At 36.8% G+C, this 18,195-nt stretch overlaps 2 protein-coding genes across 12 annotated transcripts in view; one reads left to right on the forward strand and one right to left on the reverse strand.

The window, feature by feature from the left end:
• Positions 1-6,171, forward strand: part of GSPT1 (G1 to S phase transition 1) — a 29,553-nt gene extending 23,382 nt beyond the window's left edge. For all 3 annotated transcript variants that reach the window (XM_027527174.1, XM_027527172.1, XM_027527173.1), the window contains exons 12-15: positions 2,592-2,765; positions 3,601-3,690; positions 3,802-3,970; positions 5,678-6,171. In XM_027527174.1, the coding sequence (XP_027382975.1) occupies positions 2,592-2,765; positions 3,601-3,690; positions 3,802-3,970; positions 5,678-5,730 (486 nt within the window). In that variant the 3' untranslated portion in view covers positions 5,731-6,171. The remainder of the gene's footprint in view (positions 1-2,591; positions 2,766-3,600; positions 3,691-3,801; positions 3,971-5,677) is intronic.
• The window catches only part of TNFRSF17 (TNF receptor superfamily member 17), a 130,717-nt gene that overhangs the window by 111,361 nt on the left and 1,161 nt on the right, over positions 1-18,195 (reverse strand). For 8 of the 9 annotated variants that reach the window (XR_003508649.1, XR_003508650.1, XR_003508651.1 and 5 more), the window contains exon 2: positions 15,449-15,517. The exons of the other annotated variant lie outside the window; for it this stretch is intronic. The gene's annotated coding sequence lies outside the window, so the exon portion shown is untranslated. The remainder of the gene's footprint in view (positions 1-15,448; positions 15,518-18,195) is intronic. 9 annotated transcript variants of the gene reach the window in all.

Below are 18,195 nucleotides of genomic sequence, written 5' to 3' on the forward strand. Positions count from 1 at the left end.
GTCCATGGGGATTCTCCAAGCAAGAATACTGGAGTGGGTTGCCATGCCCTCATCCAGGGCATCTTCCCAACCCAGGGATTGATTGAACCCAGTTCTCCTGCATTGCAGCTGGATTCTTTACTGTCTGAGCAACCAGGGAAGCCCAGATGTAAGACTATTTTACACTGAAAAATTATAGGTAGTGAACCTACAGAATGGGGGTAAGAAATTGTATATCATAAATCTGATAAAGGGGTTACTATCCATAATATATCAAGAACTACAACTCATCAACAAAAAGAAAGAACCTGACTAAAAAATTAGCAAAGAACTTAAAGCAGGCATTTCTCAAAGAAGATGAACAAGTGGCCAACAAACACATGAAAAGAAGCTCAACATCACTAATCATTGCTGCCGCTGCTGCTACTGCTGCTAAGTCACTTCAGTCGCATCCGACTCTGTGCGACCCCACAGATGGCAGCCCACCAGGCTCCGCCGTCCCTGGGATTCTCCAGGCAAGAAACACTGGAGTGGGTTGCCATTTCCTTCTCCGATGCGTGAAAGTGAAGTCACTCAGTAAGTGTCCGACTCTTCTTGACCCCATGGACTACAGCCTACCAGGCTCCTCCATCCGTAGGATTTCCAGACAAGAGTACTGGAGTGGGTTGCCATTGCCTTCTCTGGTGAGATAATGCCTCACAGCCATCTGGATGGCTATTTAAAAAAAAGAAAAACCCAGAAAATAACAAATGCTGGCAAGGATGTAGGGATTTGGAACCCTTTCTGGATTGTTGTTAGGAACGTAAAATTGTGCAGCTGCTGGGGAAGACTTAATGGCATTTCTTCAAAAACAAAAATAATAATAAAAATAGAGTAATCATGATCCAGCAGTTCCACATCTGAGTATACACCCTTAAAAGCTGAAAACAGACCTTGAAGAACCAATGTCCATAGCACCCAACACACGGAAGCAGGAGCAAACAAATAACGGTGTACACATAAAAACGGCGTATCACTCAGCTTAGAAAGGAAGGATATTCTAATATAAGCTACAACATGGATGAACCTGGAGGGCATTACTACTAAGTGAAATAAGCCAGCCAGCCATACATACATAAATCATGTATGACTCTCCACTTTTGTGAAGCACTTTGAGTAGATAAAATCTTTACTACCTCTCAGAAAGTAATTAAAAAATTAATCTTAATTTTTCATAAGTATGGATTACAGATTTGACTTGCTCTATTTTGTTTAGTTATAAAAGTCTTCATTTAGGGAAAGGAATTGTTACACTGGATTATTTGGGCAAAAGGTAGTAAACATACTTGTTTGGTTATATATGATGGAACTGCTAGTTTCTACCTCTTTATTCCATTACTCTAAAGAATTTGCTAGCAAATATGGCTGTACTGCTAGTTTTTGGAATGAATTTCAAGACAGGTATCAGTAAGGTATAAGCTACCTTTTGGGAAAGAAAGCCATTACTTGTGTATGTGTATGGGGGAGAAACTACTGGAGTTTAGCAAATGACAGTTTGTAGAATTCTGGTATGTAATACAATGATTCTGGATTTTCTACTGTTTATATACCATCCAATGAGAAAGTTCACTTTTGTCTTGAAGGTTGTTATTTTGTTTTGTTTTCTGGCATGTGTTTTAAAAATATGAATTATCTCCAAGGGAGGAAATGGAGTAAAATAAGGGACTACTTTGTGGGTATGGCTTTTAACATTTTTCCCCATCTATATGCTTAAAAAAATTATTGTAATAAAAGACAAATTTTACCACTATTGACATTTTGTACGTTCACAGTATTGTGCAGCCATCACCACGTCTAGTTCCAAAACATTTTCATCACCCTAGAAGGAAACCTCTACCTATTAAACAGTCAGTGTGCTTTTAAAGCTTAGTTGTTCAAATAACCTTAGAAAAATACATTCTTCAGATGTTTGGGGATTGATAGGTAATAGAAGCTATGTCCGGAAAAGGCAATGGCACCCCACTCCAGTACTCTTGCCTGGCAAATCCCATGGACGGAGGAGCCTGGTAGGCTGCAGTCCACGGGGTCGCTAGGAGTCAACATGACTGAGCAACTTCACTTTCACTTTTCACTTTCATGCATTGGAGAAGGAAATGGCAACCCACTCCAGTGTTCTTGCCTGGAGAATCCCAGGGACAGGGGAGCCTGGTGGGCTGCCGTCTCTGGGGTCGCACCGAGTCGGACACGACTGAAGCGACTTAGCAGCAGCAGCAGAAGCTATGTCTCTTAACTCCTGAAATTTAAGAATAATGAAAGTTATATCTATAAAATTAAAATGATTTATGTTTTAATTTTAGAAAAGTAAGAAAGGTAGATATTCTGTTTGGAAATTATTAGGATGTGATATTTAAAAGATGACAGATAAATCTTTTAATTGGCAGCTTGTAATTCTAGGATATGATTTTCATTAAGTTCATGTTATACAAATGTTACAGAGTTTTAAACTCAAAAGAATTACTTTGGCTAATCAACAACCACAGAAAAATGTGACTTGTAAGTCTTCAGCAAACATTATTTTCCATTCTAAAATGTAGTGAATGTATCAAGTTTTCCAATCTTGGTTTCTTTTTAAGCACAATGTGGAAGTTCTTGGAATCCTTTCTGATGATGTGGAAACCGATTCTGTAGCCCCAGGTGAAAACCTCAAAATCAGACTGAAAGGAATTGAAGAGGAGGAGATTCTTCCAGGGTTCATACTTTGTGATCCTAATAATCTTTGTCATTCTGGTCGCACATTTGATGCCCAGGTAAACCAGATATTGTTGTTATCATGATGACCTTCACTGTCACAATGAGGCTAGGATTTAAATGCCCTTTGTCCTGATAACTGATGATATGCCATTGTGTGCAGAAGGGGAACTGAAATAGGATAAACCATATATAGAGATCACAACAGCTGTGATGTATATCTCATACCCAAATGGTCTTTGATGGTACAAGTCCTGGGTAGAAAGTATGCATTTTTAGTTTTTATATTCTGTTGATAATATATATTGATACTTAATATTTTGCTTAAAGTGTCTTTATGCTCTACTTTAAGTAGAGCATAGTTGCCTTGGAAGTCATGGTTTGTCTGCTTATTCAGAGCAAGCAAATTTCCAGATAGGAAAACAATTAATTTCTCCATGTTATTAGCAACCTGACTTCCCCAGGAGGATAACAGAGTAAGTTAACTGGTACAACTCACAGAATTTTTGAGTTGTTACATGATGATTAGTCAAGTTAGGTTTTTCTGTCAGATACAAGCTTGTTAACTTTGGAGCTTGGATACTGGGAAATGGATAAAACTAAGTTCATATCAGGAGGGAAAATTGTAGCATGTGAGCAGCAGTGAATGCCTTGGTGGAGGAGTATAGAGGAAAGGCTTCCCAGAGAAGAAAGTATGCCTATGTTTTTAAAGTTTGGGCACTTGCCAAGAAGATCTGTAGGATAAGGATATCAAAAAGTCATGCTTTGAGGTAACCCAATCTGACCTATCACTTCCAACACAAAAATAAGTTGCTGCCCTACTGAAATTGTGAGTTACACATTGAATTCTTTTTTTACCTAGGGATAAAGATGATAATTTTTTTTGTTTGACAGATAGTGATTATAGAGCACAAGTCCATCATCTGCCCAGGTTATAATGCGGTGCTGCATATCCATACCTGTATTGAAGAAGTTGAAATAACAGTGAGTTTTAAGATAATTGGGGTTTTTGTTTTAAGACCATTATTCACACTTCTGGTCTTAAAGATTCTTTTATTAGGCATTATTCTAATCTCATCCTTTTTTCTTGGATAGGCCTTAATCTGCTTGGTAGACAAGAAATCAGGAGAAAAAAGTAAGACTCGACCCCGTTTTGTGAAACAGGATCAAGTGTGCATTGCCCGCTTGAGGACAGCAGGAACCATCTGCCTTGAGACCTTTAAAGACTTCCCTCAAATGGGTCGCTTTACTTTAAGAGATGAGGGTAAGCCTTTAAATTGATGTCCAGAGGTTTGTCTAAGGTGCTTAGCTTTGGTAGTTTTCATCTGAGTACAGTGCACATTAGAAGTTCATAGGAAACTTGGATACCTGTTTATAATATATGTTATATATGTTTTATGAGTTGAATGAATTAAACAGACTTGACCATACACTTTAGTAGTAATGCTCTAGATGAAGAACCTTAATCTTGATATTTTGCAGGCAGTAGGTTTTGGGAGTCCTTTTATTTATTGCTAAATAAGATATTTCTATGATAAAATCCTCTCTAATATGTGTGATAAAACCTCATCTTGAAGGACTTTATCCAGTAGAGCAAATTTTTGCTAGTAAGCAAACCTTTGAGGTAGACATGCTTATTTTTTAGAAAAAATCATTTTAAAATCCAATATGATAAACTTTAACTGCACTGAAATGGGAGGAGATAAAGGAGTACATAGATTGATAGCCTTAATGCCTAATATATTCAAGGTTTAGTATTTATTCATTATATTTTTATAAATAAAAATATTTAAAATAAAAGGTAATATAAAATAAAAATATTTTTATTATATTTTTAATATTTATTATTTATTTCAGGGTTTAATGTTCATGTTCTTGTGTGTGTGTGTCCACTTCTGCCTGAGTGAATTGGAATAGCTGTAATTTTCCTATTTCAAACAGCTATGAAACTTTGGTATCATAGAAACAAAATGACTTTGTGTTTAATAGAACATTTCTCTTATAGAGTATTACTTTAGGTTACTATTTTAAGACTATGGAAGACTTTACATAAAACTTTATGGTTCACTTAAAATACAGAATAGTCAGTTCATATATTAGTTCTAATTCAATTCAGCAAAAACTTTACTGTATATCCACTGAATGTCAGGAGTTGTGCCAAGCACTGGGAATATGATGGATATGGTTCCTGAGCTTTATTTCAGAGGAAACTATATAAAGATGGTATACATTTAAAGACATTATCTTAAAAGTCTTCTTGATGATAGTGAAACTGGCTATTGGGGCTTTCCTATTAATATAACAAAATGAGAATTTTATTTAGCAATTAGAAATTAATGTAGCAAGAATTTTTAACTTCAGATTTTTCCCCCCCCCCTAAAGAATAGCTTGGCTTTTAGGTTTTTCACAAGACCAAATGGATTTTGTATTTCTAATAATAGGGTCTGAGAGCCCTTTTTAACAGCTTTTATTGAGATAATTTAAATACCGTGAAATTGACCTGTTTGGAGTATATAGTTCAGTGAATTAGTATGTTCAGAGTTGTATAGTCATCACTACATCCTAATTTTATAACATTTATAACATCTGAAAAAGGAACCCAAATACTTGTTTACCAAGTTACCACCGATTATTCTATCCACCTCTGGCCATTGTAGGCAACCATATGTCTACTTTTTCTCTGCCTGCCTTTTTTGGACATGACTTATAAACAGAATCATATAGTTTGTGACCTTTAGTGTGTAGTTTATTTCACTCAGCATGTTTTTGAGGTTCACCCATGCTGTGATATGTATATAATTCATTCCTTTTTATTGCCAAATAATAATTCTACTGTACAGATATATCCATACTTTACTTTTCAGCATAGGTTTTAATTAGTAATACATTGTAAAATAATGATAAAGTTTTAATATCTAACATAGCCTTGCTGTTAACTACTGAAAAGGTTTCTTAAAAATTTCATTTCTAGGTAAGACCATTGCAATTGGAAAAGTTCTGAAACTGGTTCCAGAGAAAGACTAAGCATTTTCTTGATGACCCTGCACAATACTGTGAGGAAAATTGACTGCAAAAGCCTACTTCACACCGCCTTCTCTTATTTTCTGCCCATTGACAAAACTCTCCCCATATTTTGCAAAGACAAAATTCACAGCAAAAGTCCACATTATGTCAGCTTTCTCATATTGAGAGCTCTGCTATGCCACTGTTGAATTTTTCCCAAGATTTTTTCTTCCCCTCTCAAACTCTGCTTCCTTGGACAGATTTGGCAATAGCTTTGTAAGTGATGTGGACATAATCGCCTACAATAATGAAAAACCTACCAGGAATTTTTTTATTTTTCATTTCCCCTTAGGCATACCTAGTCTTTTTCCCCCGAGGCAGATCATTCTGAGTGTGCGAGTGTGTGTGCACATGTTACAAAGACAACTACCATGTTAATAAAATATTCAATTTGAAACCCTTTTTGGTATTTGAATTGCTTTTGAATACTGTTTTTTATCTGGATGTAACATTGTTGCATTAGCTTTTTAACTGGACCAAGTAATCAAGTACATTTTATTACTTGGACTTTTCTAAACTCTTTTCCTCTCCACTACTTAAATGAGGCACTTACAAACCATGTTCAAGTTTGTATTAAAAGAAAGAATTAGATGGAACCCTTCTTTTGATGGTTAATGCATACATACAATATCTTTATGCAACTATGACACTGCTTTATTAGGTCTCTCAGTTATTTTCTGCCAACTGATATTTTAACATGGTTTCTTAAACAAAGTAAGTGGTTTTAAGACACAGGAACAGCATATCTGTAGTTTTCATAAGTATAAAGCATAATGAAATTGTACCCCTACAAAAAATTCCATTAACTTGTTAAATTAGTGGAATTTACAATAAAAACAGCATGTTGAGACCTGGCAAAAATGCCTCCTTTAGTATTTATAAGAGCTGCATGCAACTAGTATGAAAACCATATCAATTGCAAGTGCCAGTTCTACAAATTATTCAGTTTATTTATTGTTTATATCAGTAATTTTAAAGGCTGGATGACTCTTGCTGGTTAAAGCTAAATCTCATCCAGTAACTAAATGAATACATATTTAGAACCATCAGAATCTGCACAGGAAAGTTAACAAGTAGAATTATGTTTTTCTCGATTATTCAAAATTGTTTTCTTAAATATATGCTGAAATTTGCTAAATTATGATTTGGATGGCCCAGAGTGCAGCACTGTGGTGGTTTTTAGATTGAATCCTGACCTTCTGCTACAACTGTCATGATTTTGAAATTTTTAATGAGAATAAATGGGAAATGGAAGGGATACTTTCAGGGATTTTTTTCTGGGTTTATTAGAAGCCCCACTTTGATTTTGAGTGTTGCCATTTACAGAAGACTTGGCCTCTTTTAGATTGGCTTAATCTCTAAATAAGATACTTTGTAAGTGTATATCTAATGACATGTCACTTCCCTGTAATCTTCCTGCCTCAGAAAAGAAAAGCCTCCTCTATTTCCAGCCACAAACATCAAAACTAAATCTATCATGTTTTCATAACTGTAAAATTCCCATTCATTTCATGAATGACGCTACAGCTTATGGACAGAGCACAGTTACTGTCCTGCAGTTTCCTATAACTATACTCATGGTTATTAAAGTTGCATGAAATTTAAGTTACACTATGTTTGCAAATCTGGGCTTTTAGTTTTCTGGAATATGTGGGAGCTTTAATTAATATATTATAACTTTTTATACTTCCAAGTTAATAAGAACAAAATACTAGCAACTGCTTGGATTTTAATGAATCTTTAAAAGCTCAAGAGTCACTGAAATTATTTCCAGAGATATATTTCCATTTTTAAATTGAACACATTTTTGAAAAAAAGTTATGTTTGCTATTAAAACAGTTACACTTTTAGAATATTATGTGCATGTTGCCAAGACTCAAAATGACTTGGATATCAACTGTGAAGGGCCTACCTCTAAAAAAATAAAGAGAATAAATATAATTATGAAATAAAACTTTTGATGGATTCTTGCACATTTATGCAAGTAAGATTATTTAGAAGAAACCTCATTGTTAAATTAACCAACACCATGCATTTTTGTGGGCTTTGAAGTTCTGTGGGAAGAATGCTTACTTGATGCATTTAAAAACCTTCATTACACTGCCTGGTTACTTGGATGGGCAGATGTGTCTGAAGTGAACTGGCAGTGTGGGGAGATGTCAGACCTATGAAAAGCAATATACAGATTCCTATGCTGTCATTTTGTCTTCTGCAAGTGCAAGTGTGTTTATATTGTTGACAATGCAAAAACAGGGTAACTGGCTACAGACTTAGGACAGACCTAAACATTTTTCTTTGCTGTCTTTAGCCTAGATATGTTAGAATCACAATTTTCTTTGCATCTTTTTACATTAATGATGTTCTTTATACAGCTTTCATGCTAGATTATTTAATCATAGTTTTTTAAATTAATAAACTTAAGATACTGAAATAAACATTAAATAATTGCCATTTTTCAACCTTTATTTCTTACTATGGGAGAAGGGGAAATAGGTTTCTTGTTTTTAATTTGCAAACATAATTCATCCAGTGAAAATCTATGTAAAATCAAACTAAAAGAGATGGACTGAGTATATAATGCTATGAAATTAAGTGACAAATAGTAAGGTATTCTTGAATAATTAAGCCCATGTATATTTGTTTTGAATTGAGTCTTGAAATATGTGATAATTGAATGTAAAAACTTTGTGAATTGTAGAAGAATAAGGTTATTCACTGTAACAAGAGGTAGTTCATACTTGTCTGCTAGTTACATAAACTACAAGAACTACTTTTACAAAATAGGATGGACTTTGAATGTGATGCAGTTGACAGATACTGGCATCCTCAGCTGAAGTGCTACAGATATTGGGGGTCATACGTTCAACCAGCTGCAGTTTTGCAACCCAAGAAAAAGGTGAACTTATGCTCAAAAACTGCTTTCATGATGAACTTTTGAAAAAAATCAAGAAAACTCCCTGGCAATCTTCAGAAACACTAGCTGTGACTGTAATTACTCCATGGTCTTTGATGGCTGTTCCATCTGGCAGCACTCTAGCACCTTTCCTCACTGGCGTGGACTTCTTATGGACTGCTGCTTCATGGATGACAGCTTCACTGGTTTGGGTAGGAAAGTTTTTATTACAGCTCTTAACATCAAGCAAGTTTCAGCTTTTAAAAACCCTTTGTGAAAATTCTGGTAACAGCCCTATAGCTGATTGTGGAATGATTAAATGTTCAGTGTTGGCCTGTCTTAACAGAATAAACTGTGCCATTAATCCTCTCACAGACATACATACATAAGGTAGATAGCAATCAACAGAATTTAGGGGACGATTTTCTGTCTCCAAATAACATGGCTTATATTTCCTCCAGCTGATTTTTTCCATGATTGTAGCAGATGTCATCTAATACCTTTATGATCTTGTTTCTTTCCTCTACAGATCTTGCCATGGCAGCAACTTAAGTAAATAAATGTACTTAACACGTGCACAACTCAAAGACTAGTAGGTTTAAATTTAGCAGTCAGTTGGTTATATTAGATTTCATAGTAAATGGAATAGGAAGTGTTTTTATTTCCCTGTAGTTCAGTGGTTTCCATTTGAACCAATGTACTGCCAAATTTCAGATAGGGTAAATTTGGTTCAACTTATGATGGTTTTGGCTCTAGGATATTCTTAATTTTCAATATCTTAGGACATAACTGAGTCTTCCTTCAGTAAATATACTTTTCACATACCTCTAATCCTATGCTTCCTTGAAACAGTAATGTGCTGAGTTGTTTATTAAGAAGTGTTTTAAGGGCATGAAGGTGTGGGAATATTGGAGTATTCTCCAAAATAAGGGAGAAGCAGTAAGGCACCATGTCTGATTAGGCAGAAAATTAGGCAGGATTTAAGTGACCCTCAGAATGGTGGTAGTCTTTTCTGCCTTGTCACACATGCCACTGTGCCCTTTACTATGTACCGTGGAAACCTCAGGTTTGTGGACAGCAAAGGTAGAATGACATTGTGCTTCCCAAGGCTCCCCTCTGCCAGGCACATTAGCTTAGTGCTTGTCAGCCCAAGTCCCTGCTACCTCCTTGCTTGCTGCCCAGGAAGAGTGTTTGTGCTGGAGCTGGAGCTCCTGCACACCTCAGGCGACCAGACCACCCACATGCGTTAGGTGAAACTTAGGTCTGAGCCCAGGTCTACATTTTAAGGACTTAACATTTGGCACACATCTTAGTTAACTAGTTTCTTATCTTTGTTCTAGAAGAAATGTGGATCTCTCTCAGGCCAGGATTTAGTGACTAGTTTTCACTAGATGGCAGGTTAATACCTAGTTCTCCTTTTTTAAAAGACAGAATTGAAGGGAACTGATTAGGTTTGCTGGGTTTTTAACCTAATTCAAAAGCATGGCAGAATGCTCTAGATAGGAATTATGGGAATCCAAGGTAAAGAAACCTTTTTCTTACGATTTGTAGCTACCTACTGTGCCTGACTTGGTGCCTGTGTGAGGATTAAGCCCTTAGTCTGCTCTTGCAATTATTCAAATGACTGAAGTTAAAAAAAATTTGCTTTTGTAATAACAATAAAAATTGTCATCTTCCCTTTTGAAGGATTTGTCCATTTGTTTATAATTACTGTATTCTGTCATACTCTGAGTGTATCTGCTTTCTTTACAGTTCTCAATGTCGTGTTCAGGCATCAGACGACACATAGGCACTGTATAGCTGTGTGTGCAAGGTTGACAATAGAGTATTTTTTATACTTTATGGCCCATGGAACCAGTGTCAGATACAAAAGTTGTATCAACACATCTTAAAGCAGAAAAATAGCGTTAGTACCTTGGATGTTTTAGCTTTCTAGTGGAGAATTTTATCTCCCAGTCTAGAATAAATGATGACCAAATTACGATTAGATTTTAAGTTTTCTGAATTTTAAAAGAACCAAAATTTGATGCTAACATGAAGATTTCGAAAAGTCATATACAGTCATGGCATCTTTTTGTGGTTCTTTGTATTTAGATCAGATCAGTCACTCAGTCGTGTCCTACTCTTTGCGACCCCATGAATTGCAGCATGCCAGGCCTCCCTGTCCATCACCAACTCCCGGAGTTCACTGAGACTCACGTCCATCGAGTCAGTGATGCCATCCAGCCATCTCATCCTCTGTCGTCCCCTTCTCCTCCTGCCCCCAATCCCTCCCAGCATCAGAGTCTTTTCCAATAAGTCAACTCTTCGCATGAGGTGGCCAAAGTACTGGAGTTTCAGCTTTAGCATCATTCCTTCCAAAGAAATCCCAGGGCTGATCTCCTTTAGAATGGACTGGTTGGATCTCCTTGCAGTCCAAGGGACTCTCAAGAGTCTTCTCCAACACCACACTTCAAAAGCATCAATTCTTCGGCACTCAGCCTTCTTCACAGTCCAACTCTCACATCCATACATGACCACAGGAAAAACCATAGCCTTGACTAGACGAACCTTTGTTGGCAAAGTAATGTCTCTGCTTTTGAATATGCTATCTAGGTTGTTCATAACTGTCCTTCCAAGGAGTAAGCGTCTTTTGATTTCATGGCTGCAGTCACCATCTGCAGTGATTTTGGAGCCCAAAAAAATAAAGTGTGACACCGTTTCCACTGTTTCTCCATCTATTTCCCATGAAGTGGTGGGACCGGATGCCATGATCTTCGTTTTCTGAATGCTGAGCTTCTTTGTATTTAATTTGTATTTAATCTGTCCTCTAAACTCAACATTAGTCTTTAAAGTGAAATAAACAAGAATAAGCAGTAAAAGAAATTGTAATTTTATGATTTATATGAGCCTAATTTGCATTCTAAGGCATTTTCACCAAAAGTTCTAAGAGAGTTTAGTGAAGAGCGAGGCTACTGATAATTTCTACCCGAACAATAGTTTAGCTAGAGGGGACATAATGAAAGAAACATGTTGAAATTGTTTTGCACTCTTGTTTGTGACTGTCTAGGTTGAGACTTCACCCCTCTGAATTGAGCAGTACAGTCTTCCTAAAGAACTTTGCTAATAAATCACACAAATTGTTACACTTCAAACAAAAACTATCTCCATTGCCATCTTTGCTATTTTCCTGGCAAATACACTTAGTTTTAGAATAAAAGAAAGAAATTTTGAAAGATTAGATTCTGAAGAGTAATTACTATTTATAAAGAAGGTCAGGCAGACAGAATGTGTACACAAAGGAGAATTTTTTTAATTAAGATAAAACTTGCATACAGAGAACTGCACAGATCTCAAGTTTAACAATGAATTAACCTGGTATATACAATTATGTTAACATCCCCATCAACATATAGAACATTTTCATCACTACAGAAAGTTTCTTTCTGCCTCTTTCCAAGCCATCCCTTACTCCTGCCAAGGCAATCACTACTCTGCCATAGATTAGTTTTGCCTGTTTCTGAATTCCAGGTAAATGGAATCATATTATGCACCCAGATGTCTTTTTTCCAGGGGTGTTCAGAGATTAATTAACTCACCTGTCTTATCACTAGTTTATTCTCTTTACTGCTGGGTAATTTGTTTGAATTATCATTAGAAATGCAAATGAGTAAATAAGCCAGAGAGGAAAGCTTCACATCTCTTTCCTTTATCTGCTTTTATAAAGCTGTTACCACATACAGACCACCTTTAGGTGGTGAAATAACTTGAGCTTCCCTCCCGATCTATCAGTCTTGAGTGCCTGCTGCACTCTGTTCTCTTTGATGTGCCCTGTCAGTTATAACACTGGATTGTCCCAGGACTTCCCTGGTGGCCCAGTGGCTAAGACTCAGCACCCAATGCAGGGGGCCTGGGTTTGATCCCTGGTCGGGGAACTAGAACCCATGCAGAAAACTAAGACTCCGTGCAGCCAAATAAATAAATACTAAGAGAAAAAATACTAGATTGTCCCTATCAGACTTTCATGTTGTTAGAGCCAAGTTCATCTGACTTGTACCTCTGCTGATTAACTCTTTAAATCTCAAGGCTAAGTCCTTGTTTTCTTTTTTGGTAGATTTTACTAAATTACATGTATGAATAACTTTTAGAAGTTCTTTTATTGATCACTTATTGACCTATCATAATACTTCACAGAGGCTATTGAAAGTGAAAGTCACTCAGTCCTGTCCAAGTCTTTGCAACCCCATGGACTGGAATTCTCCAGGCAAGAATACTGGAGTGGGTAGCTTTTCTCTTCTCCAGGATATCTTCCCAACCCAGGAATTGAACCGGGGTCTCCTGCATTGCAGGTGGACTCTACCAACTGAGCTATCAGGGAAGCCCAAATATTGAGGCTATTGAAAACCTTCCTAATTTAAGTAAAGATGCACTTTGACTATCAATAACATTTACCAGTTACATACTGTTGTGGTTAAATGAACACAGTCCTCCAAGAAGTTGTCAGCTGCTTATCTTCAATAATAAAATATGATCAATGGTGCTGAAAGCACCCCCACACACACTTTTTTAAGCCTAGAAATCACTTCTGAGAATAGTCTTGATGACATTTCTCAGGGAATATAAGGCTGATAGGATTAAAAAGTTGTCTTCCTAAATGGTGTACAAGGAGGCGTTGGTGTCCTTTGTGAGACAGAGTTAAATGGGGTGCTCAAGGCACCCACACAGCTCTACACAGATACAAGGAGAGAGCTAAACAGGAATAGCAAACAGGTTAATAGTTTCCCTACTGAAATTTTATCTGGTTTCACTGTTTTCCTGCTTCTCATTCACTAGGGCCTTCATTTCCTAATTTTTTTTTTTTAATCAGAATCTAGTAATTTCTTGACTTAACAACCTCTTCTTCCCTCCTTGAGTTTAGGCACACTGCCTCCCCTCTTTCAGACCCTAAGATGCACATTCCACTTTCCAATCCTTTTAATAATGATTATTTTCAGCAAAGGGCTAAGCCTGTCCTATTACAGTATGTGCCAGGTACTATGTACATATATACGTTATCTCATTCAATTCTCTTAACAATTCCAGTGCAGAACTAGTTTCCTCTTACATATTTAAAAAAAAAAAAAAAAAAAGAGGCTTGGGAGATTAGCTGACTTGTCCAAAGCTAAATAACTACTATATTACTGAGTTAGGATCCAGACTCAAATCTTTCTGACCAAAAAGACCATATTCTTCCTATTTCCCTTATGTAACAGTCTATCCTGTTAGCAATACTGTTTCCCCTCATGCCTAGATCAATATTTCCTAGCAGATTTCAATACCAGGATGGATCTTGAGGACACTGACAGAACACTTTAAAAATTGCTTTTAGATAACTCAGACATGGATATTTAACTATATGGCTTGTTTTGCCATTTATACTAATAATTATCTTAACTCTGCAGGGCTGTCTAGATTTACTAGTTGATTCTAGCAAATATTTATTTTCAAGTAACTAGAATTTGAGCTCCATTATTAAATTTGTTATTAAACTTTGTTTACCATCCAGCAACATCTTCATACATTCTTTGCAGGTAGTTGCACTATGATTTATTAAATCCTTTATACGATTAAATACTATTTTGCATACAGTTGATGCCATTTTGTTAATAAGCAGGCAGATTTGCAACTACTAAAAAAATTTCAAAAATAAAGGGAAACCTTTTAGTACCTTCAGGAAAACAATAGTATTCAGTGAGACCTAGATACTCAAAATGTTGACTGACTCTTACTTAATATATGCTTACTAGAAAAGAAATACTACAAAACTTAGTAATTGTCCCATTAGAAATGTACATGCTAATGACTTTGATTTCTTCCCCAAGATGTTAATGTATTAATTTTTAAAAAGCAATTTGCATATATGGTTCAAGATACTTATTACTATTCCTTTAACTCCATTTCCACTAAAGAACTCCTTTTATTATTCCTTTACAAGTACAATTTTCATTTTGGCTGGCAATTATATTTAATTCATTTAAAACTGGATAAAGGATAGATGGGCATAAATAATGTAATTAAGTAGGTGGAGTCTGGATAAAGTTTACAGAGTATTAATCTTGTGTGTGTTCAACAATATCTTGAGTTTAAAAAGTTTTAAAAAGAAGAGGTAAAATTGACTGCAGTTTAAGAAAAATTTAAGTTACTTAATTTATGAATGAAATATTTACCCTCAGGTATTGAGTGAAACTTTATAGAATAATGTGGATTATTCAGGTTAGTTCTCGTAAAAGACTAATTGACAAGAGTAAAATATTTTCCAGCATAAATCCCAAAGTTAAATAACATACTGTGGCAACTACATCTATACGGAAACAAATGAAGTACAATTCACATTTAAAACTAGTGCTCACTAATGGCTAATTTAGGTCTTAATAAATAGCAGGCATGGATATTTAGAAAGGGATAAAATTCCTTGAGAAATTTCACTGAACATGAGAATGGTTTCAAATACAACAGAGCAAAAAGAATGAGGATTTTTTAAAAAATTATTTGAATTAAAAGGTCATTGATGACTTTAGAGGGAATAGTAATAGTGTGATTGAAATGAAAGAGTTAGGAGAAAGCTGAAAGCACTTTATAGCACTTGACTACAAAGACAAAACAAGGTAGGGGAAAAAAAATAGCACGGCACTATTTCTTAAGAACATACATGAAGCACAAAGCCAGCTACTGGAGAAAAGGGAAATGTAGACAATGGAGGAGGAGCAAATTAAAAGAGTAAAGCCTTCAGAAAGTAAGAAGGGATTCACAGATTCAGTGTCCACTCACCACGTGCCACGCAGACCTTGTGTGTACCAAGTAAACTTGAACCCCAGTTCTGGTCTCAAAGGACTCAATCTAGTGCATAGAGGAAACAAACTAATCAACAGTCACTATCACACAAGGGTGAAAACACTAAATTTAGAGAAGAATGCTTCTTACCATTGCTATTCTTTCAGTTTGTAAGTAATCTGAGTTCATGCGGCAGCTTATAAAAATTACAGCATTGATCACATCCTGCCTCATAGGTCTTACTTTGCCCTATTGCCCTGTTAAGTTGTAAACTCCCTGGTAGTAAGCACATACATGAGCTGCGACCTATTGAAAGTGAATAGGATAAGACCACAGATGTTCAATCTGGAGAAATAAAAAATGCTAACTAGTAATTCAACAGATGCTTTAGAGGTTAACATAGCATTTATATCTACATAAATCTATATTTAAATATATAATCATGTCCAACTCTTTGTGACCCCATGGACTGTAGCCCGCCACGCTCCTCTGTCCATAGGATTTGCCAGGCAAGAGTACTGGAGTGGGTTGCCATTTCCTTCTCCAGGGGATCCTCCTGACCCAAGGATTGAACCCGTGTCTCCTGCACTGCAGGCAGACTCTACGACTGAGTCATCAGGGAAGACAGAGAGGTAGATAAGCAAGTGCTATTATATATGTTATCATTGATAGTAAGGAGAACTGGCGATATAAAGAATCCCCTGGGACACGAAAATAATTTCACTTACTTCATCTGCCTTAGCGTGGGCTTCCCTGGTGGTTCAGATGGTAAAGCATCTACCTACAATGAGGGAGACCTGGGTTCAATTCCTGAGTCGGGAAGATCTCCTGAAGAAGGAAATGGCAACCCACTCCAGTATTCTTGCCTGGAAAACCACATGGACAGAGGAGCCTGTTAGGCTACAGTCCTTGGGGTCGCAAAGAGTCGGACACGACTGAGCGACTTCACTTTCACTTTCATCTGCCTTAATGGTAAATAAAAGTTTAAAATATACCAATGTTCCTTTTCCTCTCTCACTCATATCTCTCATTATCCTTTCACTGAAATTGTTTTCTATAAGGTCACCATGACTTAACTGCCCAACAAATGGCTTTTCAGAAGTTCTTCAGTATTTATGGTATTAACACATCCTCACTTCCCCATTTCTAAGCACCTTCTTGGTTTTCTTTTACATCCTAAACAATTTCTCGATTTTATAGGCTCTTTTTTCTCCTGTCTCCTAACAGGGTTTCTCCATACCTCTATTCTGACTCTCTGCTACTGCTTGTGGCAATCTCATGTATTTCCAGTTTCCTTTTTTCTTTTCAGCCTTGCTGTGCAGCCTGTGGGATCTTAGTTCTCCCTGCAGTGGAAGCTTGGAGTCTTAACCATGGGACCACCAGTAAAGTCTCACTAGGTTGCCTGAGTAGTCTTCTCAAAGCTTCACCCAGAGCAAGTAATTTGAACAACAGAAAGAGGGAGGGGAAAAGAACACTTAAGGTTGAACCTATAGTCTTTTTATAACCTAATTTCAAAGTGACATCCCCTCACTTCTGCTCTATTCTATTTACTAAAAGCAAATCACTAAGTCGAGCCCTTACTCAAGCCACAGGGGAATGAAACTCCATCACTTAAGGCTTCAGTCAATTTGTAGGCATGTGACTCTTTTAACCACTACAATACCACAGAAAGATCAACCTTCCTAAAGTCTAATTCATTACTAATTCCTCTTCTTCCCTGCTGCTGCTACTGCTGCTAAGTCACTTCAGTCGTGTCCGACTCTGTGCGACCCCATAGACGGCAGCCCATCAGGCTCCCCCGTCCCTGGGATTCTCCAGGCAAGAACACTGGAGTGGGTTGCCATTTCCTTCTCCAATGCATTAAAGTGAAAAGTGAAAGTGAAGTCGCTCAGTCGTGTCCGACCCTCAGCGACCCCATGGACTGCAGCCTTCTAGGCACCTCCGTCCATGGGATTTTCCAGGCAAGAGTAGGGTGCCATTGCCTTCTCTTCTTCCCTGAGACCAGTTCAAAAACCTTGTATCCGTATGGTTTCTCCAAAATATAAAACTCAGCTTGATAATAAATTCCTTAACCTACCCACTCTAGCCTCATCTCCTCCTCCTCCCCTCTGCACATCCCTACTCCAGCCACTTACTACATCCAAACACCACCATCCTCTTTTGCCTGAATTCACACTGTTCCCTTGGCCTGGAAGTCTGGCTCTGGACTTGAATTCAGGTGACACAACATGTGGCAGCCCCAATGTTCTTTTCAGAATACTAGGAGACACAGTACATGCAGCCTAAAGTAACAGCTCATTATCATGTTAAAATGAATTCCAATCTGCTAGCAGATCAATCTGGAATTCCATTTAGAATTCCAGATTCTAAAACAGGCAAGTGGGAATTGGTGCCGAAGGTTTAGAACATTTTTCCTACAAGTTTTTGCTTAAAGACAAAACGAGACATAATACTGTAAATTAACTGTATTTCAATAATTTTTTTTTTAAAGACAAAGTCAGTATTAGAGATCAGCAGAACTCCCCTTTTTTCAGCTTTGGCAATAAGGAAGGAGCATTTCCTTGAAAGCAACTGACATGGAAAGCATCCCACTCCCATCCTTTCAAAATTTCATAGCTTTTTAAGAAACATATTTGACTTACAATACAGTGTTAGTTTCAGGTGTACAACACAGCGATTCAGCTAATTTCTTTATCAGTAATTCTTTGCTGCTTATCTATTTTATGTACAGTAGTTTGTACTTA

Source organism: Bos indicus x Bos taurus, chromosome 25, assembly GCF_003369695.1.
Source record: "Bos indicus x Bos taurus breed Angus x Brahman F1 hybrid chromosome 25, Bos_hybrid_MaternalHap_v2.0, whole genome shotgun sequence".
In the NCBI taxonomy this organism is placed as follows: domain Eukaryota; kingdom Metazoa; phylum Chordata; class Mammalia; order Artiodactyla; family Bovidae; genus Bos; species Bos indicus x Bos taurus.